The sequence below is a fragment of the Alosa pseudoharengus genome, unplaced genomic scaffold, assembly GCF_046254945.1.
Source record: "Alosa pseudoharengus isolate Yale_2024_CS ecotype anadromous, Long Island Sound unplaced genomic scaffold, YU_APseudo_1.1 YU_APseudo_1.1_scf_5, whole genome shotgun sequence".
NCBI lineage: Eukaryota > Metazoa > Chordata > Actinopteri > Clupeiformes > Clupeidae > Alosa > Alosa pseudoharengus.
The window spans coordinates 35,757,850-35,780,328 of NW_027468837.1; the positions used below are offsets into that span (position 1 = coordinate 35,757,850).

At 40.3% G+C, this 22,479-nt stretch overlaps 1 protein-coding gene across 4 annotated transcripts; it reads left to right on the top strand.

Annotated features, from left to right (window-relative positions):
- The first annotated feature begins 105 nt into the window (after positions 1-105).
- On the top strand, positions 106-16,885 carry LOC143103602 (diacylglycerol kinase alpha-like). 4 transcript variants are annotated; one of them, XM_076267317.1, is made up of 24 exons: positions 106-182; positions 1,903-1,995; positions 2,324-2,400; positions 2,798-2,972; positions 3,348-3,422; positions 3,536-3,585; positions 3,793-3,867; positions 5,980-6,096; positions 6,312-6,429; positions 6,637-6,725; positions 6,867-6,977; positions 7,123-7,221; positions 7,679-7,750; positions 8,979-9,052; positions 9,634-9,708; positions 10,321-10,406; positions 11,047-11,136; positions 11,297-11,457; positions 12,002-12,066; positions 12,570-12,660; positions 13,057-13,237; positions 14,235-14,355; positions 14,469-14,529; positions 16,047-16,885. In XM_076267317.1, the coding sequence occupies exons 2-24, from the start codon at positions 1,917-1,919 to the stop codon at positions 16,125-16,127; spliced, it is 2,223 nt and encodes a 740-aa protein (XP_076123432.1). In that variant the 5' UTR covers positions 106-182; positions 1,903-1,916; the 3' UTR covers positions 16,128-16,885. The 4 variants fall into 4 exon arrangements, with proteins under 4 accessions (XP_076123432.1, XP_076123434.1, XP_076123433.1 ...); XM_076267319.1 differs by having other exon boundaries at positions 2,798-2,930; XM_076267318.1 differs by lacking the exon at positions 106-182 and adding an exon at positions 1,692-1,806.
- The last annotated feature ends 5,594 nt before the right edge of the window (positions 16,886-22,479 follow it).

Here is a 22,479-nt window from a genome sequence, read left to right on the forward strand (position 1 = left end):
TCAAAGTAAGTCTTCTAAAATGAATTGGATTAGCGAAGGAGGGTGCATCTCCGCAGTGACGATCCTCGGCTGCTATTTCTCTCCGCCCATTTAATGCTTGGTTAACCCACTTCCACCCTCCTACACTAGGGCTAGCCAGTGTTGTCAGTGTTGAACGTCGGACTCGGAGCACAACCGCCTCCGTAAGTTGTTGATATTTTTCGTTTATCTCGAATAGCCTGAAACTCATTTTAAGGAAAGGCAAACGTTTTCGTAAAACTAAAACGGGGTTCAGATCGACCATGCGCAATGTCTTTACGCGTTTGCAACAAGTTGGTTTTGCTGTCACTTAACGCCTCGTTGACTCTTGTAAGAATTCTGCTTTTTGAAGTGGTTAATTAAGTATTGGAGTGATTGATAAAGGCTGATGACCAAGGATTTGAGTAAAACTTTAATGTGTTGGGCATCGTGAACTTGTTTGCATCAACTTGTGAATCGGTTCATTTCACTCAGTCTTGTAGCAAGTGAAATCATGCGCGTCTTTTCGGGCTTTTACATTCATTCTAATGAGGTAAGACAAATGTCAATAACAATTTCAAGGGCATTGACAAAGCGCTCACGGAAGGTATCAGGTGGCATACATCTTGATGATAAGATCGCGGGGGTTGCGCGTGAGATTCAATTCAGTCTTAGTTGTGTAAACTGATCCATAATGAGTAGCCTATAGCCTGAAAGACAGGTATTAGTATACTAATGGACATAATGTAGTCGAAGAATAGCTGTCGATTGCTGTCAATAATCTATGACGACTAGGCCTAGCCTACTCAGGCAGCCACTGATTCTTGATGATCGAGCCGCGGCTTAGCACCAGAATCTTTGGCTCAGAAAGTCACCCTTTTCACTGTAAAAAGGATTTGTTCTGGCTACGCAATAGGCGACACAGATTGAAGAACAGTTGAATACTGTTTACCAAATTCAATTTTTTTTCCAAACATGCAGGACTACCAAAGCCTACTGTAGGCCTACGCTTATTGGTTTTAAGACTATTTTATCCTTGTGTGCGCGCAGAAATGACCTGTGCAGTTGGCAGATTTAGGATAAATTTAATCAGCATGGCGGGTTAGTCCTAGATGGAAAAACATCACATTTTATGGTATTTAACCAAAGTGGTCTGTTGAGATGCTAAATAGACAGCCTTAAATTCTAAATTCTTGTTTTTAAATGAAAGTCATGATGCTAATCTCTTATTAAATCATTTCCTCTGGTGTTCAGCATCAGATAAAAATATTAAAAATAGATTTTTAGGTAGGCTATTTAAATCACGGACACATAATACCACCAAACAGATCATATGTGAGCTACAACTGTTCAGTTCAGGTCTTATGCCCTAACATTTTACAGTAGCTGACAACACAAGGCCCAATTTCACTCTTGGTTTCTGTTGGAAATGTAAACAAAACCATTGATTTATAGAGGACATCATATTTCCCACTTGTTACTGGGTTTCTTAGGGCCCTAATTTGAATGATGGGCAAAGTGGAAAGTCTTAAGACTAACTATAGCTAATTTAATATCATGGGCAAGACCTTAACAAACTATATTCTTTTTTTTATAGAAGTGTTATCTCTTATATGGTATACGGTACTCAGTCTCAGTGTCAGCTATCCTCTGGAATGGGGAAAAAACTGCTCCTGGCTATTGTCATCCGGAAGAAGGACTGCTGTGCCATTCCTAGACATGAGTGCAGTCTTTAAACCAGAGTGGAGTTTCTAACACACATTTCTTCTCCATTGCCTTGTCGGATTGTAAACAAGGAGGGTAGTCAGTGTAGGGTTTGTTTCTTTCTGAGAGTTTTTGGTATTATCTTTTGGTATTATTATCTCTCACACTCTGTCTCTCGCATTCTTGTCTTCGCTCTGTCAGAGTGGACATCCGAGATGACGTCTTTGGCAGCGGAGTCCTGTGGGGCCGAGTTGAGTCCTGTTGATTTCATCCAGCTGCAGCAGTACATGGAGTGTGAGTCCTCGTCACAGTCTCTGTCGCAGCAGTTATGTTGTGGTAATTGTGCCACTCTTGAATGTACTGTGGGCGTGGGGCCTCTCATTAAGGTGCCACTCCACGCCTGCATGCCGTTATGTAGCCTATTTGCGTAACAAGTAATGTTAGTGGTGCATATAACTTGAAATGCAGTAGTGCACCCCCCTACCCCCCCCACCCCCAGCGACAAGCTTGTCATTTGATGCCACAGTTGGTTTGTAGCATGGAGTCGTTTGCATTTGCACATGTACGATTTCATCTCTTAAACTAACTGTCTAATGCCATCTATGCTGTGTCCCAATAATAGACAGCAGCATGAGGGTGAAGGATGTCGTGAAGGAATTCAATGCTGGAGGCAAGCTGGTGCAACATAGGTCCGGAGATGTGAGTAAATTAGACAGCGTTGCTGTCTGGCTGGCAAAATGCTTAATGCAATTCAGTCTGTTCTCCCATGATTGTCATGAAACTGCATTGTGTTCATTGTGTTCTAATGGGTATTACATGGTAGAATCATCAGATTAGGTTTAGATCTCAGTGTTCTGTCTCGGGCATTATTTTGTCTCAGTTGGTTACGTTAATGTAATTGCTGTGGTGAGCTGTTTTTGGGGTCTGATTCACTGATCAATTTATGGTGATGTTTTCATCTCCATTTGGTCTCCTCCTCACCTCTCCCTAAACTTCCTCTCCTCTCTTCTCCCTCTGCGCTCTCCTCCCTTCTTTGCCTCTTTCCTCTCCTCGTTCTCCTTCTGTCATCTGTCCTCCCACTCACATTCTGCTGTAGCGCGTCAACAGGACTGGTTTCTCCCTCTTTCTCAAGAGCTATCTGGAGGCAGACAACCTGCCCACTGAGCTCTGCCAACACCTCTATCAGTATTTCCAGGAGTCTGAGATGTGCAAAGAAAAACATAAAGACGGTATAATATCTAGTCTAGACTTCACCACCAAGCTGCTGAAAGGTATCCATTGCAAACTCACATAGCTTATGCATGCTTTCCTCAGTATTAGGATTTTTCTCCTTCTAGACATTAGGCATGCCACCAAGGTTGATTGTTGTTGGCATGACTGTACTGTGTTAATTAATTTATAGCGTCTTGAAGAGAAGATGCACTGGTTGTGTAATTCAACGCAAAATCATCTGCGTTTTAAAATGGGTTTGTGCTTTATCATGTAAAGGAAAATCCTTGCTTATTTAAGCCTCTACCATGTTAACCGCAGTTACTGATGAAAAGCTAATGGCCATTTGAATAATTTCATAAATCTTGCAGAATTGTTATGTCTGTGTAGTGGATTCTGATGCCTCACCTGGCATGTCTGTTCTGTGTCTCTTTTAGATGGTGTTTGTCTCAAGTCGATGTCGTGCTACTTTTCTGTTTTGGAGGAGGGAAAGCCCAGGGACAAACTGGAATGTGAGTCTTGATATTGTGTTAATGACTGTTTCATATGACGTTGAGTGGTAATAAATAGAACTTGGCCATAGCACCAGCAACAACTTCTGACTGACATTTCTGTGTTTGCATAGTTACCTTCAAACTATATGACAAAGATGGCAATGGCTATCTGGATAAATCAGTAAGTAATATCTTGATATGTTATGAAATATATCTTAAAACATATTGCTCAGTATAGCATCTACTGGTCACTGGAATCACATAGACTCCCAAGGAGGTCAGTTAAGTTAAGGCTAATGTTGTGATTCTACATTTACCTTTGCAAATGATATTCAAATCCTATCTGATATTTGATTTACTGATTTGAAATACCTGTGAATTATTCCAGGAAGTGGACTCAATAATAACCCAGATGATGCGTGCGGCAGATTATCTTGGTTGGGACGTGACAGAGCTTAGATCGGTAACGGACTGCTTCATTTCCTTCAACTCTTGGTTGTGATTATGGTTACCAAGCAGACACTCCAAAGTGACTCACAACAACACTTCTCTTTTGAGTTCTCTCAAAAGCTGCCAATTTCTTTATTTTAAAGGTGCATTCAGGGATTATAATCCCACACACTTTTCAAATGCACAGTCCTCACAGTCCTCTAGTATTTGTACTCAAATAAATGCTGGTGTTTGTATGCAGTCCTGGCTCTGTAAATGGGAAACATAGGGGCTCAGAACAAACCATACACCAATAAACACATTGCTTCAGGAGCACATAGAAATAGCTGTAACTTGATTGGTTGTTGGTTATAAAGGGATCCTATGCCAGTCTTTACCTTACAGTTTTTTCTGATTGCTTAAGCACATTTTTTGTAACTATGGCTTTTTTTGCTAAACTCTACACACAAATGGCAAAACCTCTCACCCAATCAGCAAAACATTGTAGTTCTCTTGCAAAAGCTAACACACCTTGCTTAACTCTTCACACCTTCGTAAAAATGGTGTTTTCGTATCTAACAGTAAACACAAGCCATCACAATAGTAAGCACACAATGTGCCAACAACACACTGATGGTATGAATAAAAAACACATCTGGCTTTTGCTTTCTCTGTGCACAAGGTAGACTATGTCAGTTTGAGGTCATACTTTTGTCATAGTTCTGTAAACATACAGGGATCCAAACTTCAAGTATTAGTGTTTATTTACACACATCAAAACAAACACAAGTGTGTTTTTCCAAGTCAAAACACAAAATAGCATTTCACTGAGACAAAACAAATCAGTCTACATCGGGTCGTCTCTCTCAAAATTCTGTCTACATCACATGCAATGTCCTAGTCCAAGGCACCGGGAAAAATATATTCTGGAATGACGTATCCAGGCCTGACATGACAATATCCCCACATGTAGACTGTTTTTTTGTCTGTAAAAGGGCAATTTCTTTTTCTTCTCACTCTTCCTGCTTACTCCATTGTACCCATTGTACATTACCTGTGGCTTATTTATAGTGCTTAGGCTGATTGCAAAGTGAACTAATTATCTAAAACAGTTTTCACATCAGAAAGTGTGCCAGAGAGTTGGCAAAATAGTGTAAATAATAGCCATTGTGCCTACAGTTGTGCAAAGTGTGTGTTACAAAATTGCAAACTGAGTGCAAAGCAGTGTTTGTGCTTTTAGTTCTGCGAACTCAGTGAGTGGTTTTGCCATTTGTGTGTAGAGTTTTGCAAAAAAAGCCATAGTTACAAAAAATGTGTTTAAGCATTCAGAAAAAACTGTAATACAACATCACTATCATTTTGATAGTAAACTATCTAGGTAATAGGGAGAATGGCACACCTTACGTAGCCCTAGCCTGTCCATCTACGGAGCCAGGCAGCCTTGCAACTTGCTCTTTCCTCGCCCAGAATCACAAATTGCTTTACTGCAACTGTGCAATAGTTCACAACGTATATGAAATCGTATCATATTACCTTAACCAACCAACATGGCTGTTTGGAGATTAGCTTTGCTGATTTGTACACGCACGCCCAGAGGGAAGGGTGTTAGGCATGAGTGGTGTTTCCGACAGTTGTGTAAAATACAAACACTTCGCAACTGCGAGCCCATTAGCAAAAAACCCTTGAAACTGTGTTGAATGCCTTTAGATATCAATAAACTCTCATCACACAGAACTGGACTGGACCTTTAATGTTCACAAAGTCATCAGTCCACATTTCAGATCACACTTGAGTTTTTTTCCATACACCTATGATATAAGTATTTTTTCATAGATTTGCTAAATCTAGTTCATTTTATACTACAACTCTTTTGCGCTTGGGCAGTGAAGAGAGTGACAGAAATTCTATCAAGCAGTGATTGTATTTAACTTTAAGACCGTCTTAAGTTACATCTCATTCTAATGTCTTGTTTTGTGCCTTATGAATACACGGTCATGAAACTATTGATGTGTTCACACTTGGAGAAGAGATAGTTCTTAGTCAGTGGGATGACGTGTAAGGTCGCACTGGGTAGACCTCTCTTCAGTTCTCTGTTTGTTTTGTGATGAGGCCTGCAGTTGCTCACAGTTGACTACTATTGACCTAGCTCCTGGAGGACACAATGACGGCCATAGATGCGGACAGCAGTGGGACGGTGACCCTGCAGGAGTGGATCGTGGGAGGGATGAACAACGTGCCTCTCCTGGTTCTGCTTGGCTTAAAGGCAAGTTTTTCTCGCCAATTGACTAATACGCTGTTCACTGACGGCCAGGAAATTGCACTGAAACGCGAGATCCAGAAGTACTAGCTCAGCATTTCCGGTGGCCGTTTGTGGCGTCAGCTCTTTTTCTAAAAGCAAACCACAGGCCTCAGTATTGACACTCTGCCAGCCCTTACAACGCTCTAATGTGACCACAATGTTGTTTGGCTCTGAGTCAGATTGCGGAGCAGGACAGCCAGCACACATGGCGGATGAAGAACTTCACCAAGCCCACCTACTGCTGCGTGTGTGACGGGATGCTGATGGGCCTCCGCAAACAGGGCCTCTGCTGCAGTGGTGAGTTCCCACCAGCAGGGGGCTCAGTTTTTTACACCATGCAACATCACTACTCTATACTTCGTTTTAAAATTGATTTGAATAATTGATTTGCTTACGATAAACTATTTATGATAATGGTGTTTCCATTTAGTGGGTGAAGACTGCTGTCTATTGGTGGTGAACCAAAAAGGTCTAAATGTGTTTTATTCTTTCTTATGGCAAAAGTTTGCAAATACATGGTCCACAGTCGCTGTGCCAACAAGAACCCTGCCCCCTGCGTGCGCACGTACGTCAAGAACAAGGCTGAGATTGGGGTGAGGCTGCAAGAGCTCATTTATGTTGAAAAGAGCAAAAAAAAATAAAGGGGATTGCCTGGTTTTACGAGGTCATGACCTTGTGATTGTTTTGTGTCTGGTTGTCTGGCTGGCTGTCTGTTTATGGGCTGTGGCGCTCAGGTTCCCATGCATGACTGGATCAGGACAGAGAGCGATGCCAGTAAATGTGACTCCTGCCCAAAGAAGATTAAAACTCTGACAGGAAAACGCTGTGCGTGGTGTCATCACAAGGTACAGGCTTGCTGTTCATACGAATATATCAATGACGATGTTGGTGCTATCGTATATTTTACTTATCAATATTATCTACTTTAATTATCAATACGTGTGAAAACGTGTGATTTATTTATGCATTCACACATGTGGAATTTCACAGCGCCACGATGAGTGTGTGCCTCTGGGCTCTTCTGAGTGTGACTGTGGACCTCTGAGAGACCATATCCTACCCCCATGGTGCATCAGTCCCCTTCTCAAGGTAATTCCCCATAAGTGTTCTCTTAATCCTCTGCCATGACAGTGTTATGCATTTTAGGAAATGACTGTCTGCACCTGTAACTGCTTTATCCAACATCACTGTATTACATGTGGCACATAAGTTACTGTGACCTTGTGGTGTGTGTGTGTGTGTGTGTGTGTGTGTGTGTGTGTGTGTGTGTGTGTGTGTGTGTGTGTGTGTGTGTGTGTGTGTGTGTGTGTGTGTGTGTGTGTGTGTGTGTGTGTGTGTGTGTGTGTGTGTGTGTGTGTGCGTGCGTGCTTGTGTGCGTGCATTGGTGTATGTGTGTGTGTGTGTGTGCGTGCGTGCATGCTTGTGTGCGTGCATTGGTGCGTGTGTGTGTGCTTGTGTGTGTGCTTGTGTTGGGGTGTGTGTGTTTGTGTTGGGGTGTGTGTGTTTGTGTTTGTGTTGGGGTGTGTGTGTTTGTGTGTGCGTGCAGGAGGATGAGGGCCACGGCTCATGCACAGAGAAGCCCCTGATGAATATGACATCAGAAGGAACCCACTTACACGTAAGATTCCCTCTCCACTCACGTTAGTACACCTCTCTAACTGATGCAGAGCATGTCCAACTTAAGACCTTGTTTACATGTGCAGTTGAGGCAGTTACATCTCAAGTCATGTACTTCTGGAGCCTTGTTTGCTGTTTCTCTACATGTCTGTTTCTTTCTTGCAGCCTTCTGTTGTACTCAAATTGTCTTTTGTAGGTTAATAAAGTTTCACTCTATCTTATGTTATTGAATTATGACTTCTAAGGACCAGAGGGGTATTTCACAAAACCTAGATAAGGGATTAAGCTAGGATTTTTAGGTTATGCTGGATGAATTTAGCCTTGACTTGGTTTCTCAAAAGAGATGGCACATAAGTTACCATGGGGATTTATTCTCTGCACCTAGCCTGGTCCCGACCAGGCTAACAGCCAAGCTAAGTTAATTCTAATGGTAATTATGTCGTCTTATTGGTTCAGCTAGCTGTCATTCACATCAGACCTCCGTGCTAATTTTTTAGGAGCTTTATTCCATTTATAATGCTAAATGTATTTGCTCGCAAAACAAAACAGATTGTCTGCCTACTACCATATAGTTATTATTTTAATTGTGATAGCCTTATAATTATTAACATAGGCCTAGGTACTCTTTGTTTGCTTATTTTATTGATAGGCGTTTGATGAATAGCCTACTGTAGTTGATTGGAAGTGGAGGGGCAAGTTCTCGGAGGTATTTTCAACTATAATATTAAGGTATATCATACTATGTGCATCTTTGCAGAGGCAAGCGCATTCTTAATGACGTTGCGTGCTGAGACAAGAAAGCACTCACACGTGGGTGCATACGTAAATTTGCATTCAGTTGGTCTACCACGCCTACTCCCGCTGTTTTACAGAAATAGCCATGATTTCCCATTCCAAAAAGGACAACTTCACTTCTTTGTTAGTCTATATCAAAAGCGGTTCTTCACTTTGTGTGAATGACGCTATTTTCCGCGTCTTTTTTATTCCAACCGTGGGCATTTTGGAGCAGAAACGAGAACGCGCACACATCCTGAATTACTTACACCTGGCTTGACATAGTTGCTCCTACTCATCTTGGATTGGCGTTAGTGAAACGAGTTTAGCTAGGATGACCAGACAACGCTATGTCAAACCTCGCTTTATCACTTATCTTGGATGTCTTAATTCTGCCTTTGTGAAATACCCCTCAGGAAAACCCATTAACCCTTGATCTACTGTATCTCTTTCAGATCACTCCTCCACCACAGACACATCCTCTTCTGGTCTTTGTAAATCCAAAAAGTGGAGGGAAACAAGGAGAGAGGTGAGAAATTATGAAATTTGAACCCTCCACATCAGTGTCCATTAAGCATACAGGACACCCTATTTGGGTGGAGCTGTGTGATCAGTTGTGTGTGAGGACCATGGTGTTGTTGACCTACTAGTAACAAACATGGCCTTTGATAAGAAAAGAACAAATAACCTTTGTGTTGTGACAATGTGACTTCGTGCTGGTGAAGCCATTTTGTCCTATAAAGATAGTGATACCTTCTCACTTACTGGAAATGTCTTGTGCATTGTACACAATTCAAATCTGTGTCTCCTTGTCACTGTGCTCAAAGTTCAATCAAATTGGCCCATTTAGACCTTTCAAATGGTAACCACAGAGATAAAAAGCTATGAGTCATTGACCCAAATGTCAGATATAGCTAAACCACAGAATCTACTCTACACTAATAAAATGGTATTTACAATGTATTGCACAATGTACAATATTGAAATAAAAATGTTCTAAATTTCAACAAAGAACATTATCATTGTTATTTTAGACGTTCAGTAAGCGCCATTACACAATTCTGTACTTATAGAAGTTGTTCTGCTTTTTGTTTCTTGCTGTTAAATAAGGGTAATGAGGAAGATGCAGTACTTCTTGAATCCACGACAAGTCTTCAACCTCAACAATGGAGGACCAAGCCCTGGGTGAGGCATGGAGGCACCCCCTGGCCCTCATTTAAACAATGGGCAAAGTACCAAGTCAGGCAATGAGCAAAAATGAACTGAAGCTGATTTAATAACTTAGCGAACATGGGTGGGTCAGCGCAGTGCTTCTACATGCCGCATGATTGCTTTAGGTCACGCCTGAGGCACTTTGCTCATTGCACAACTTTGCACTTTGTCCATATTTAAATGAAGGTCCACAGTGTCATTTCACTATTTAGAATGACACGAGCCACACCCATCATATAGTGCATTACGTTGTTCCTATTTTTGTGAAAAACACAGAGGCACTTTGCAGCATAGGATTTCCAATACCCTGAGTTAAGTTAATCATTACTATATTTGTTAAGCTCAAGTGCAACCCAGACAGTTTGCAGTATATAATTAATTATGCCTATAATGATTTGACTCTTATCCACTTATTGTGATCACTTTTTCATAGATGATCATGTTACTTTATCGTTTGTCTCTTTCATGTTTCAAAAAACAAGTGTCTGTTTCGGGTAAAAGGTTGCAGGGATATTATGTTATCAATATAATTTGCACTGCTAGTTTTCATACTTATAATTTGTGTATTATATGCTTAAATATCAGGCTTCACTTCTTCCGAAACCTTCAGCAGTACAGAGTCTTGGTTTGTGGTGGTGATGGCACAGTTGGCTGGATCCTAGATGCTATTGGTAAGAATTTTGTCCTGGGGCATAACTGAGTAAAATTCCAGAATTCCTTTGATAACTCGCAGACTCTTGCATTAAAGAGTGCACTCTTGATTATGGTTATGGTTATTGATTTGGCAGACGCCTTTGTCCAAAGCGACACACAAATACAAAACAACATAATATTTAAAATTGAACAGGGAACAGATTAGAATGTTGTTCAAATATAATAAGGAGAATAGTAATAATAAACAACAATATCAATTCAATCAATAGCCTAATAAAATAAGCAATGAAAAATGAGGGGAAAAGCAATAATAAAACAATAATGTCCATTCAATCAATAATATAAAAACAATGACATGGTAAGACTACATTAAGGAGAATATCAATAATAAACAATAATCTCAAATTAATCAACAGCCTAATGAAAATAAAACAATATTATACAAACCATAACACATAAGATTAGCATTGTATCTGCATGTCAGCCCACATTTTGTTGATTTATAAGAGTGACATATGAATTACTTACATCCCTCAACCAACTCAGCTATATACTGAGAGCTCATTGCATCTGCTCTGGCAGAGCCAGGCTAATATGAACAGCAAATATTCCTCAAGCAAACCAACAATCTGCTTAACTGCTGGGTGTTTTTGGCAGACAAAGCAGATCTTCCAGTGAACCCACCTGTGGCTGTTCTGCCCCTTGGCACAGGGAACGACCTCGCACGCTGTCTGCGCTGGGGAGGGGGTGAGACATATCCCATGACAATGAGTTATATGTGTTGTTTTAAAATTTCCCACTGCTACACTCAATTAAGTCTTGTAGTTATGTGGTATATGTTGCCTTCCATGACATAAAAGTCTCTCTGTCTCTCTCTCTTTCTCTCTCTCTCAATCTCTCTGTGAAGGATATGATGGCTCAGACCTCAGAGAGATCATAAAGGAGGTGGAAGTGGGATCTGTGGTTCCCATGGATCGTTGGAGTGTGCAGGTCACCCCGAACAACCCTCAGGAGGAAGGGGACCCTGTGCCCTACGAGATTATCAACAACTACTTCTCCATTGGGGTGGTGAGTTTAGGCCCAGTGAGGAGGGAGTCTAGAAACACTTCAGTGAGCTGAAAGAGGTGACACAATTCGCTTGGTCCTCCCAGTTGTAGCGGCTCCACTGAGCTGAGTTCAACCCCAGTGCCCTTCGGTAGGAAACCGTTCTAAAAAAAGAACAGTTTCATTATATGCTTGAAGGAATAGCTCAGCATTCTTTGACATTTGTAGTTAGAAAAGGATTGTTTTGTACTTGTGTATGGCAGCCACAAGTTGCCAATAGCATTTGGACCAAAAAGTATACCATATATACCAAATATTTTATATTTTCAAATACATCTTTGGACAAGAAATGCCAAAATATTCCTTCACAGTACACAGTACTGTTGTTTACAAAGGGTACACTTTCTTTATTTCTGCATGAGTTCTTACTTCCTCTGCCAGCTTGACCCACGCTGTAATTACATAGACTAGATGTAGAATCATGTTTGAATTCCCTGACTTGTGATTAATGTGTCATACAAAATACATTTGTTCTATGGTATAAATAACACAGTATTACTATGTTTAGGATGCCTCCATTGCCCATCGGTTCCACGCTTTGAGGGAGAAGAACCCACAGAAGTTTAATAGCAGGTAAATCTGCTGCTCATGAATCTGTTCTTTTTTTCCAAGACATGGTGATATACAAAGTATAGACAGGTGATGCAGGACAAGAAATATAGTGCAGTGTAGACAGTTGTATGCGGTTGGTTTACAGAAGGTGGTTAAGAGTCATATCAATTAGATATAAATATGTGCAGTGTATTAGCAGTTACTTTATAAGAGCAGAATATGGCTATATGATATGAACAATGTATGAACAACATGTACAGATATATGCAATGTATTAACAGAATATATTATGAGAAAAACAGAATATATAGGGATATTCAGTATAACCCATATAGACAGATATGTACAGTATGTACAGCTATGTGCAGTGTGGTAACAGTACCATTGTAGTGCAGATACAGTAACATAAGAGTATTAAGAATAAGTATGTGCAGGATGGATAGTATGAAGAGCAGTAGAATAAGGCTATGTATAAGTGTAATGATATTAAAGAAATTAGTTGTTGTTTTCATCTTGTCTTTAAGAGCAAAAAACAAGCTGTATTATTTCGAACTGGCCACATCTGAGACCATGTCTGCTTCTTGCAAGAAATTGTCGGATTATCTTTCTATTGAGGTGAGGAACTGGTGTTTAGAAAATGCTGAAATAGTAAGCAGTGGCTCTACTGTACTCTACTTGAATGAAGTCTGTTTTACCCTTGTGAGGCACAGGGCTCAGACAAGGAGTGAGAATACTCAAACCTGTAAATATGGCCATGGAAATCGTATTCATTTATTCACGGTTTCTTTGATAGGGGCAGACATATACATAGACAAACTTAGAACAGTTATCTGATGGAAGTATCATAGTATTTATAGCTAATGCTAATTTGTAATATCTGTCTCGAGAAGGTGATGTTCGCATGATCACACAGCTCATAAAACAGGCTTTACTCTGCTTTTGATAAACCATTGTCACTGCAAGCTTCCTATTGTACTATAAGACTATGCCTTTCTGTTGCTTCCTTATTAGTGTTGTGGGGTTCCACTGGACCTGAGTAGTATGGACCTACAAGGTATTGCTGTTCTGAACATTCCCAGCATGCACGGTGGCTCCAACTTGTGGGGAGAATCGCGGAAGGAGGAGGCTGAGAGTGTCACAAATTTTCCAGACGTCATTATAGATCATGACACTCTGAAGACTAGGTCCCAAGGTATGCAGGAAAATTATACATATCTCTATTGTCATCATAGTAAAGCTAACTGATTTTTACTTTATGCAAGATCCCACTTCTCATCTATTCAGTGACCTTCTGATCACAAGAGACATTCGGGCTGTTTTGTAGAGACTATGGCACACATTATACTCCACAGCTAGTTTAGTCTACCCATTCTTACTGTATTCATGACACCCATTGCCAGTTTATTAACCTCACCCCCCAGTAGAGGGGGGTATTGTAATTTGTAATTGGGTCTGTCCATCTGAGTGTGTGTGTGTGTGTGTTTCTGTGTGTGTTGGTGTGTGTGTCCACTCACATAAGTACTTGTCCGGACATCACATACAGAGGGTAGCTATATCTTTTTTATATATATATATATATATATATATATATATATATAGCTATATCGGTAGCTATATCTTTTTCATGATCATCTGGAACCTTATTAGAATGCAAATGTTTGAATGTGGTTTCCCTTTGGTGGTCTGCAATTCTCTGACTGCTCTTGTCTGATTTAATGGTCATCATCTAGGAAGCAATATAAAAACAAATTTCCTCTTATTGGTGATCAACAATGTTTTAACTTCATTAAGGTCCATTGGTTTCTGGGATTCACCAATGTTTTCTCATTTTTGTCCTTCTCACAATTTTATGAATGGTTGAGACCACTCTTACCAAGATTTTTTATATATTAGATTATTGTACTATAATTGTAATGATTGGATTATTACTTTTGCAGGCTAAAGGAACACTATTGATCCGGTGATCCCAGTTAAAACAATAAAACCTTTGGATGATATTGTGTGCATTCAGCTTCTGAATGGCTTACATACTATTAGATGCTTTGGCCATTCAAGTATGAGAATGCACTTTTAACAAGCAGTCATGTGCCAACAATTTATGATCAAGTTGGATTCAACATTAAGTTCACCAGGGTAAGAGCATACTATACACAGGCATACTGTACACACACAGTCTGTTTCTTTTCCAGATATGAGTGATAAGCGCTTGGAGGTGGTTGGTCTGATGAGCGCTCTGGAGATGGGCCAGATATACTCTGGGCTGAAGAGCATGGGCCGCAGACTGGCCCAGACGGCCCAGATCACAATCAGGTGCTTATTGCAGACTAGCAGGCGCTCCTTTCCTAGCTACCGTGCTGGTCTGCCTTTTGAGGATTCACTGAAGCCCCTCTTTTGACTCTGGCTGTCTCTGATTTCCCCAACAGGACATTAAAAGCTCTGCCCATGCAGATAGACGGAGAGCCATGGATGCAGCCGCCATGCACAGTGAGTTGAAGGAAGCGTTTTCTTACATAATTATGGGATGCTCTGACCAAAACTACATGACGTGCATGTAGCCTAGATGAATAGTGGGAATGACAGGTGTGTTTATTGTAGGGACAGCCGTGGCCCACTGGTTAGCACTCCGGACCTGTAACCGGAGGGTTGCCGGTTCGAGCCCCGACCAGTGGGAACGGCTGAAGTGCGCCCTTGAGCAAGGCACCTAACCCCTCACTGCTCCCTGAGCGCCGCTGTTGTTGCAGGCAGCTCACTGCGCCGGGATTAGTGTGTGCTTCACCTCGCTGTGTGTTCACTGTGTGCTGAGTGTGTTTCACTAATTCACGGATTGGGATAAATGCAGAGACCAAATTTCCCTCACGGGATGAAAAGAGTATAATATACTTATATACTTGTACTTACTTACTTACTTATACTTATCTGGCCTTCACAAGACCATGTACTAAAATGTTGTAATTATTTAAAATATAATTCCATCAATTAATTTGAAGATCATACCAAAAGTAGTTAGCCTGACATCCAAAGGGAGTGAATACTTTTTATAGGCACTGTATAAATTTAACAAGGTAATGTTATCTGGTTCGATGAAAGCTGAAATTGCAAGGATGGTTTTTCGTCTGCGGGTTGCTAACCAGCTATCCTTTATGGCTATGCTAGGTGAACGACTCCCTATATTACAAGTTTGTTTACCATCAAATAGATTTTGAAGCTGTTATATTAAGTTATTACACGGCTCTTCATAATGCTGAAGAATGCTCCATTCACTTGAATGGGCCTTCCCAACGTTCGGTGGTCTGCTAATTCTCACTAACAGACCGTTGCTAAGTATAACAGACCGCTGTCAAGGAAAATGGGGTTTGTGCTTCTATTTCACGTCTTTCATATCACTACGCAAGGACTGGAACTTCATTCAAAAGTGAAAGCGGACGGTCAGCTGGGTTCTAAAGAATGTTTGATTCAAGTTCAGCGTGTGCTGTTGCGAACTATTTGTTTCTCAGCAAAAGCCACGATGAAACGGTAACAAATAGGCTATAATAGGCTGTGTAGGCTAAAGAGTCATATCATGGGGAGTTTATTGTTTCGGTTTGGCAAGTAGTCGTGTAATAAGCGGGATAATGTATAGAACGCCGGTCATTATTGGGGGAAAAAGTCCCTTCAGGACGGAACAAGACCCCTACGCTGTGCGTCGGGGTCCGGTTCGCCCTGTTGGGACTTATTTTCCCAATAATGACCGGTTCTATACATTATCCCTTACGTAAAAAACTTGTGTAGTGCTGCTTTAATGTACAGTAAGTAACATTGCAACAGTCTGGAATAAGCATAGAATAGCATACTTGTCAAAAAATGGTAGCATGAATCAAAATTTCTCACCATCAAGGAAGGGTATTTGGGGAGAAAAACCTTACTGCAAATACTACACTGGCTGACTTTCAATCAATTCAATCAATTACATACTTTCTTTAAAATATTTTTTGTTTATTCATCTCTAATCCTCTCCTACCAAGATTCAAATTACCCACAAGAACCAAGCAAACATGCTTATGGCATCGCCCTTCAAGTCGACGGGCTTCTTCCACCTCAAATGAAGAAGAAGATTTTCGTCTATAGCTTCATTTTCTCCCCCTACCATGTGTTTGTCTGTGTGTCTGTCTGTCCATCCAACTGACTTCTCAAGGCGGAAGTATCACATCACATCAGTCTCTATTTCCATGTTCACTTAATAACCACAGACAAACAGATCAGCCATGAAATGTGACATGGTTAATTTCAGATGACAAATGTACTTTTTAAACGTATTTGTATTTGTTATCAGTAACAGGTGTTATATTATGCCACTTTGTGTTATATTATACTACTGTGTAAAGAGGGAGAAATATTCAATTTCAGTCCTTCAGATTGATTGCATTTAACAATTTGTGGCTTACTTGTTGGCAATGGCACATATGATTTTTTTATTGAATGGGAGGGAACAAATTCTATCTAGGACTAGTAGTAAACATATGAGACTTTCATGGCTTAAAACTGCATTAGCGCTCTCTTTTGTGGTACTATCCATTTGCAAAATCAATGTTTTCATTTTACTAATGTAGGCAAGCTTTTGCAGTGTGGTCATAAATTATTTATTAACATAGTCACATTATGAATATGATAGGTTTGCTGTTTGTATTTGTACAATTACATTTTTATTCAGTTTTATCCGGTGTAGTTCTAATCTCCAGTTTGGAAATGTGTTCATCTTCATAATAAATTGATATTGAAGTGATTTTGATAATTACATTTCAACATACATATCGATGTTTAATGTTTATTACAAAAAAAAAACAATGTGATTGTTTTGAATGGCTGAAGGAATCTTCATTAGTTCATGATCAGATCAATGTTGTATTATACTGTGGCTATGAGTGTTGTATGAGTGTTATTAATACCATAATTTTCGTGCCTACTACTGCTATACATTGATTTTGCTAAATTTCTTCCACACTCGTCTCTATGTCTAGGACAGCACAGTTTGTGCTGTTTCCAACACATTTCTTTTGTGATTCGTTTCAAGAGGGTACACAGAATGTGTTGAAAATAACACAACTTGTGTTGGTTTTTTTAAAACATCTCTATGTCCAGATATGGACAACACAGTTTGTGTTGTTTCCAACACATTAGTTTTAAGAGTGCACTATGAGGTTAATACACAGGGGAGACCTATGGGAGTGCATTCTTTATTCTTCTTTCTGATTAAAGCACTGATTCTGATTCATTGGGCACTGCGATTAATACACTGGTGCAGTCAATACACGGATTTGTCTTTTTAAATTAGCATAAAACACCACAGTTTATACATGGAAAATTACTGTATAGTGGCTACTGCCATAAGAAACTAGTTCCTAGAGGGCATTTAGAAGAACATGTTTCTTTAATTATGGTCGCTGCATCGCTAGCGAGGAACGTTGTGCCCAAGATAAGCACTCCTTTGCAGATCTTGCAGTGCGGTGCTTGACTGAGGGGTTAGCGTTTCCAACACCAGGACTGCTTTTATGGGATCATGTGGTGTGGAACCAACACCCTGTTCAATCCCCCCCACCTCAACATCCCTGCCCACCCCGCACCCCACCCCCCGTCCCTGTCCCCACACTGCCTAGCACTGGCATGCCTTTGCGGGGCTACAGACAGGGAAATGCCCCCGGTTGTGTAACCCGAGCTTCATGCTCACATGTACCTCATGAACTCGATGCCTGCCCCTCGCATGCTTTCTGTGTGCAGGATCTTGACCGCCTGCCTGCTCTGCCCACCATGCAAAGGACCAGCTGACACTTGCATGATCCAGCCAAGAGTTCAGGCTGCTCATTCATTTTCATCAAGACTCCATTCAAATCTAGGCTCCGGTTATAAGGTCAACTATAGAAGGACTAAAACTAGATCAGTCGCCTGTTTTTCTCATAAACTTGAGGTGTCCAGAAAGTGGGCATTACTAGGTCAAGTTATCAAGTTATATTTTAGTTTATTAAGTTATATTATTACTTGCTGTTCATATGCAGGAAATGGCATATTTTGGACATGAAAAACCTGCATTGCACTATATAGCCTTGCATGTTACTGCAGAAATGCCATATTTTGGACATGAAAATATTGTACTGCATTCTACATCAGAAAAACTGCAGTACAAGAGAAGGCAAGATAAACATGTGTCGCAAACCCGAAGTGTGCGGAGGCTCTCTTGTCCTCGCGGGGGCGCTCATTATCATTGTTTGCCCTCGTTGACTTCCTTGACAGAGACCAGCTGACCAGCCAGGAATGCATCTATGCGCCATAGCCTATAAACCTACCCCGTTTAGACAGAAAGATCCAAACTGGTTCTACTGGCTGATATTGGCTAATCAAACGAGGTTTAAAAGAAAAAACTTGCTTTCTATCAAAAAGAAAAGTTAGTTACTATGGACCAAGAGGTTAATTGTGGTAGCATGGGCCTTGTTTTATGACAATTTTCCAGAAATGGTCCAATCCACACAAATGGATGGGCGGATGTTATTGTCATTCTCAGACATCCCAAATTGCAAAAAGTTCCAAATTGCAAAGGTTAAATTAGCATAGGCCTAATTTCAGTGGGAGGCTATTAGTGGCATTCAAATATAGGCTAGGTGGATATTTAAGGCTAGTGTAGAATTAAATCATGGCTTGTCTAGTCAAAAAAACACAGGGGTTATCAATAAGCACAATTATTACTCATTAACCATTTTAGTAGTAATGACACTTTGATTTAAAGATGCTGTCATTGTGTCAAAAACGGACTTCAACAAAATGATGTGTCCATTTGTACTCAGTTTTAGGTCTATGTGATTTTACATTTTAATATTTTTTATAACTTAGTATTTATTGCAATATTTCTGTTTGATTATATTCACAATGTCTCTATTTTAAATCGTGCTCAGAGTGGTAAGTCAGCTTAAATGTATTAGTGTGCCTAGTGTTGGATTTAGTGGCATCTACAAGGTTGCAGATTGCAACCAACTGAATACCCCTCCCTTTGCAGGCATGTCGGATGGTCTACGGTGGCCATTAGATATGAAAGCACAGGGCAATCTTTTTAGCCAGTCTTATGTTTTCTCTGTTCTGGGCTACTCAAGAAAAATGGCAAAGCAGTATGGTGGTGGTCTCCATGGAAGAGGATTTGCTCCCAATGTAGATACAACAAGCTCAACAAAAACATAATGATTAGTTACATGCAATTATACACTAAATCAGTGGTCCCCAAACATTTTCTTCAGAGTGCCAGCTCACTATACCAGGCTGTAAGAGAGGGCCGGAAACTCGGAGCATGTCAGTAACTGTAAATAGCTTAGTGTTGTGAACAACAGCAGTCTACCTTAGTTGAATATTAATCCATTACATTTATAGGCGATTGCAATCAACATGGAACTAGCTCAAATGAAATAATACTAATAAAAAGACTTAAGCATTCCCAAAAGTAGGCTATATTTTATTAAAGAATTGTGAACTCTGAACTCTGTGTCTTTGCATACACAGCACAAGTTGTGAACAAACAATATCCTAAAAATAATTTAAAGTTCTCAAACTATGAGAGTTTTATGAACTGCTGGAAAAAGCATCTGAAATGACCACCATTCTAACTTTCAATCACCGGTGAGAAGTGTATAAACATTTGAACGAGTGAATAAAAAATAGAAATAATTATCCTAGAAATATTATTTGAATAGAAGTTAGGCCTATTAACAATTAATAGATAACCTTTTAGAATACTTTGAGCACTAATGCAATCAGCATAGGCCTATCTTACATTGTTTGCTGGTAGGCCTACTTTTCATTTTGTTTTCAATGGCAAACTCAAAACAGCGCCAAAACAACCACCAGTGGACAAAAAAGTATTACATATGTACTGTTACGACTCACCATAGAGAATGAATGGGGAAAATTAAGGAGGTTTGGCTATAGTTTGACGGTGTCGTTCTCCTGTGCAGGCCGAATGCTATATACCACGGACATGTTTTGGGGGGCCACCCAAAATGAGGTGGCAGGCCGTAGTTTGGGGACCACTGTACTAAAGAATGCATAATTATGAGTAAGCCTATTGTATTTTATTTTTGCTCCTGATGGTAATTTGATACCATAGATTTAATAGAGACCCAGTCAGACCAATAGTATGAAAAATCAGGAACAGAGTTTATTTACAATGATGCGCATCAAGGGAGAGACAGCATGACTTCACCTAAAGATCCATCAGCTGCTCTAACTATACAAGGACATAGTTAGGGTTTAAGTATCCTTCCAGGCTGACGGGAGATGGCGTTGGTCATCCCATCTCACGTGGACTACACTGAATCAGACCCTGATTAGTGGCAGCCTGGCAATCCGGAGCAGATAGCTACTGACGCAGCCATGCAGAACATTGAAACACTGCAAATTCATAATATTCCCGCTTATCTCTAAATACAGTCACACACAGATATACACAGGGACAGTACAGATATCATACAGTCATTACATAGAATCATACTTTTAGTATCAAAGTCAAGTCAAGTCAAGTCAGTTTTATTTTTAAAGCGCATTTAACATGCACATAGTGCAACCCAAAGCGCTCAATCCCAAAGTGACCCACTAATGAGAAATGCAGAACATTAAACCACATTTTGGAATATTGGACATAATGCAGAACATTAAACCATATATTTGGAATATTGGACATAATGTTCTATTCCACTTTCTCTCACTCCTAAAAATCCCACATTACCTTAGAATACCCTATAAATGCAATCCAATTTTCTATTATCATAGATTTGTTTCCTACAAAGACAGCGAATTGCTCCTCATGGTTGGCGGTCCATTCAATGTTTGCGCTAAAAAAAGAAATAAAGGGAGGGAAACGATGTTCATAAACAGTTATCTCTCTGATAATGGCAAACAAACATATTAGCTTTGACTAAACCATAAACAATTCATCCAATCACTATGATGCCTCAGGAGTTCAGACATCTGCACCTTGAGAGCTCGATGGTGTTTTAAGCCCCCACCGTCGACTTCAAGACAGCGCTGCGACTGTCGACTTCAAGGCACCAAACACTAATTTTAACCCTAACTCTAACCCTAGTGCCTTCCATGCAATGCTGCCTGGAAGACGACGTTAGGGGCTTAAAACACCAAGTAACACCTTGAGACATATCCTTATTAGAATCAGAATCAGTTCTGTTACAGTTTATTCCAGTACAGTAACAATATAGGCAACACGGTAGACATTAGAATCAAATGAGACACTGACACACATGACAGTTAGTCTATGCAAACAATATTCACAAGATTTAAGTGCAGAGAGTGCCGGGATTTAAGTGCAAATGTCTTGTAATTGGATCATATTGTAGTAGTGAAAAAGGCTCGGGATGTTTTGACAGGGATCTTTTTCGGACCCCTTTTTCTGGAGGAGACTATGAATAGGGTGTGAGAGTCCGAGAGCATTTTATTCCCTCTTTTGACTATACATTTTGTCATTCACAGATTCAGCTGATGGAAGGGAAGATGATGGATGATGTATTGACTATGTGCTGCAGTTTGACAATATGGCGACATGCATGTAGAATAGAATGAATTGAATTGAGTTGAATTGTCGACTGTATCTCTTAGTACAAAGTCTCCAATCATTCCCATACCACAGCCTGACATGTACGTACGTACGTATAGGCACGTTTGCAGCTTTATTCCATTATAGACCACCGTCACGTTGTTTACCTCACTCAGTTCCCCCAAGAGTAGACTACAACAATAGTATCATCCACAGCAACATCCTTTATGAAACTGTTGTTGTGGTGAGCTTGCATAGCCCAGAAGCATGGAGAGAACTAAAAGAGGAAGGCAGCTTTGTTCTACCATGTGTAGGCTATAACTGACATGTTTATCCTGGACTTACTGAGTTTTCATTGAATGGATTTTGCATGATGCAAACTAGGCTATGATGCAAACTAATAGGCTATCATATAGGCCCTATGGTCTCTCAAAAGACAGACAAATATTGAAGTTTTATTATACAGCAAACAGGCGTTCAGTCTAGCAACTTCTACATGTAAAAGAACATGCAGGAAAGTTACAAGACCAGAATTGTGTAACACGTTTGTAACAAGCTCAGGACAAATAGCCTACAACTGACGGAAACGAGCTGGCCTAGACTTATAGGGACAGACTTGTAAATGTTGCTCTATAAAGTCTGGAGTTGTTTCTTATTTTAACCATGCGGAGGTCTAATTCATCGCTCCTTTGTTCCGCTTTCTATTTTTAGAAGCCCACTTTCCCTCTTTGTTTTCTGGTTTTGAACTGACGTCACTGGCAGGGATTCCACCTACGTCAATGGGTACCTCTGATTGACGTCATCGGAGGGACCTGCCTCCGTTGTTCTGCGCGAGACAAGCATCGGCTGTTCTATGGTAAGCGAATAGCCGAATGGAA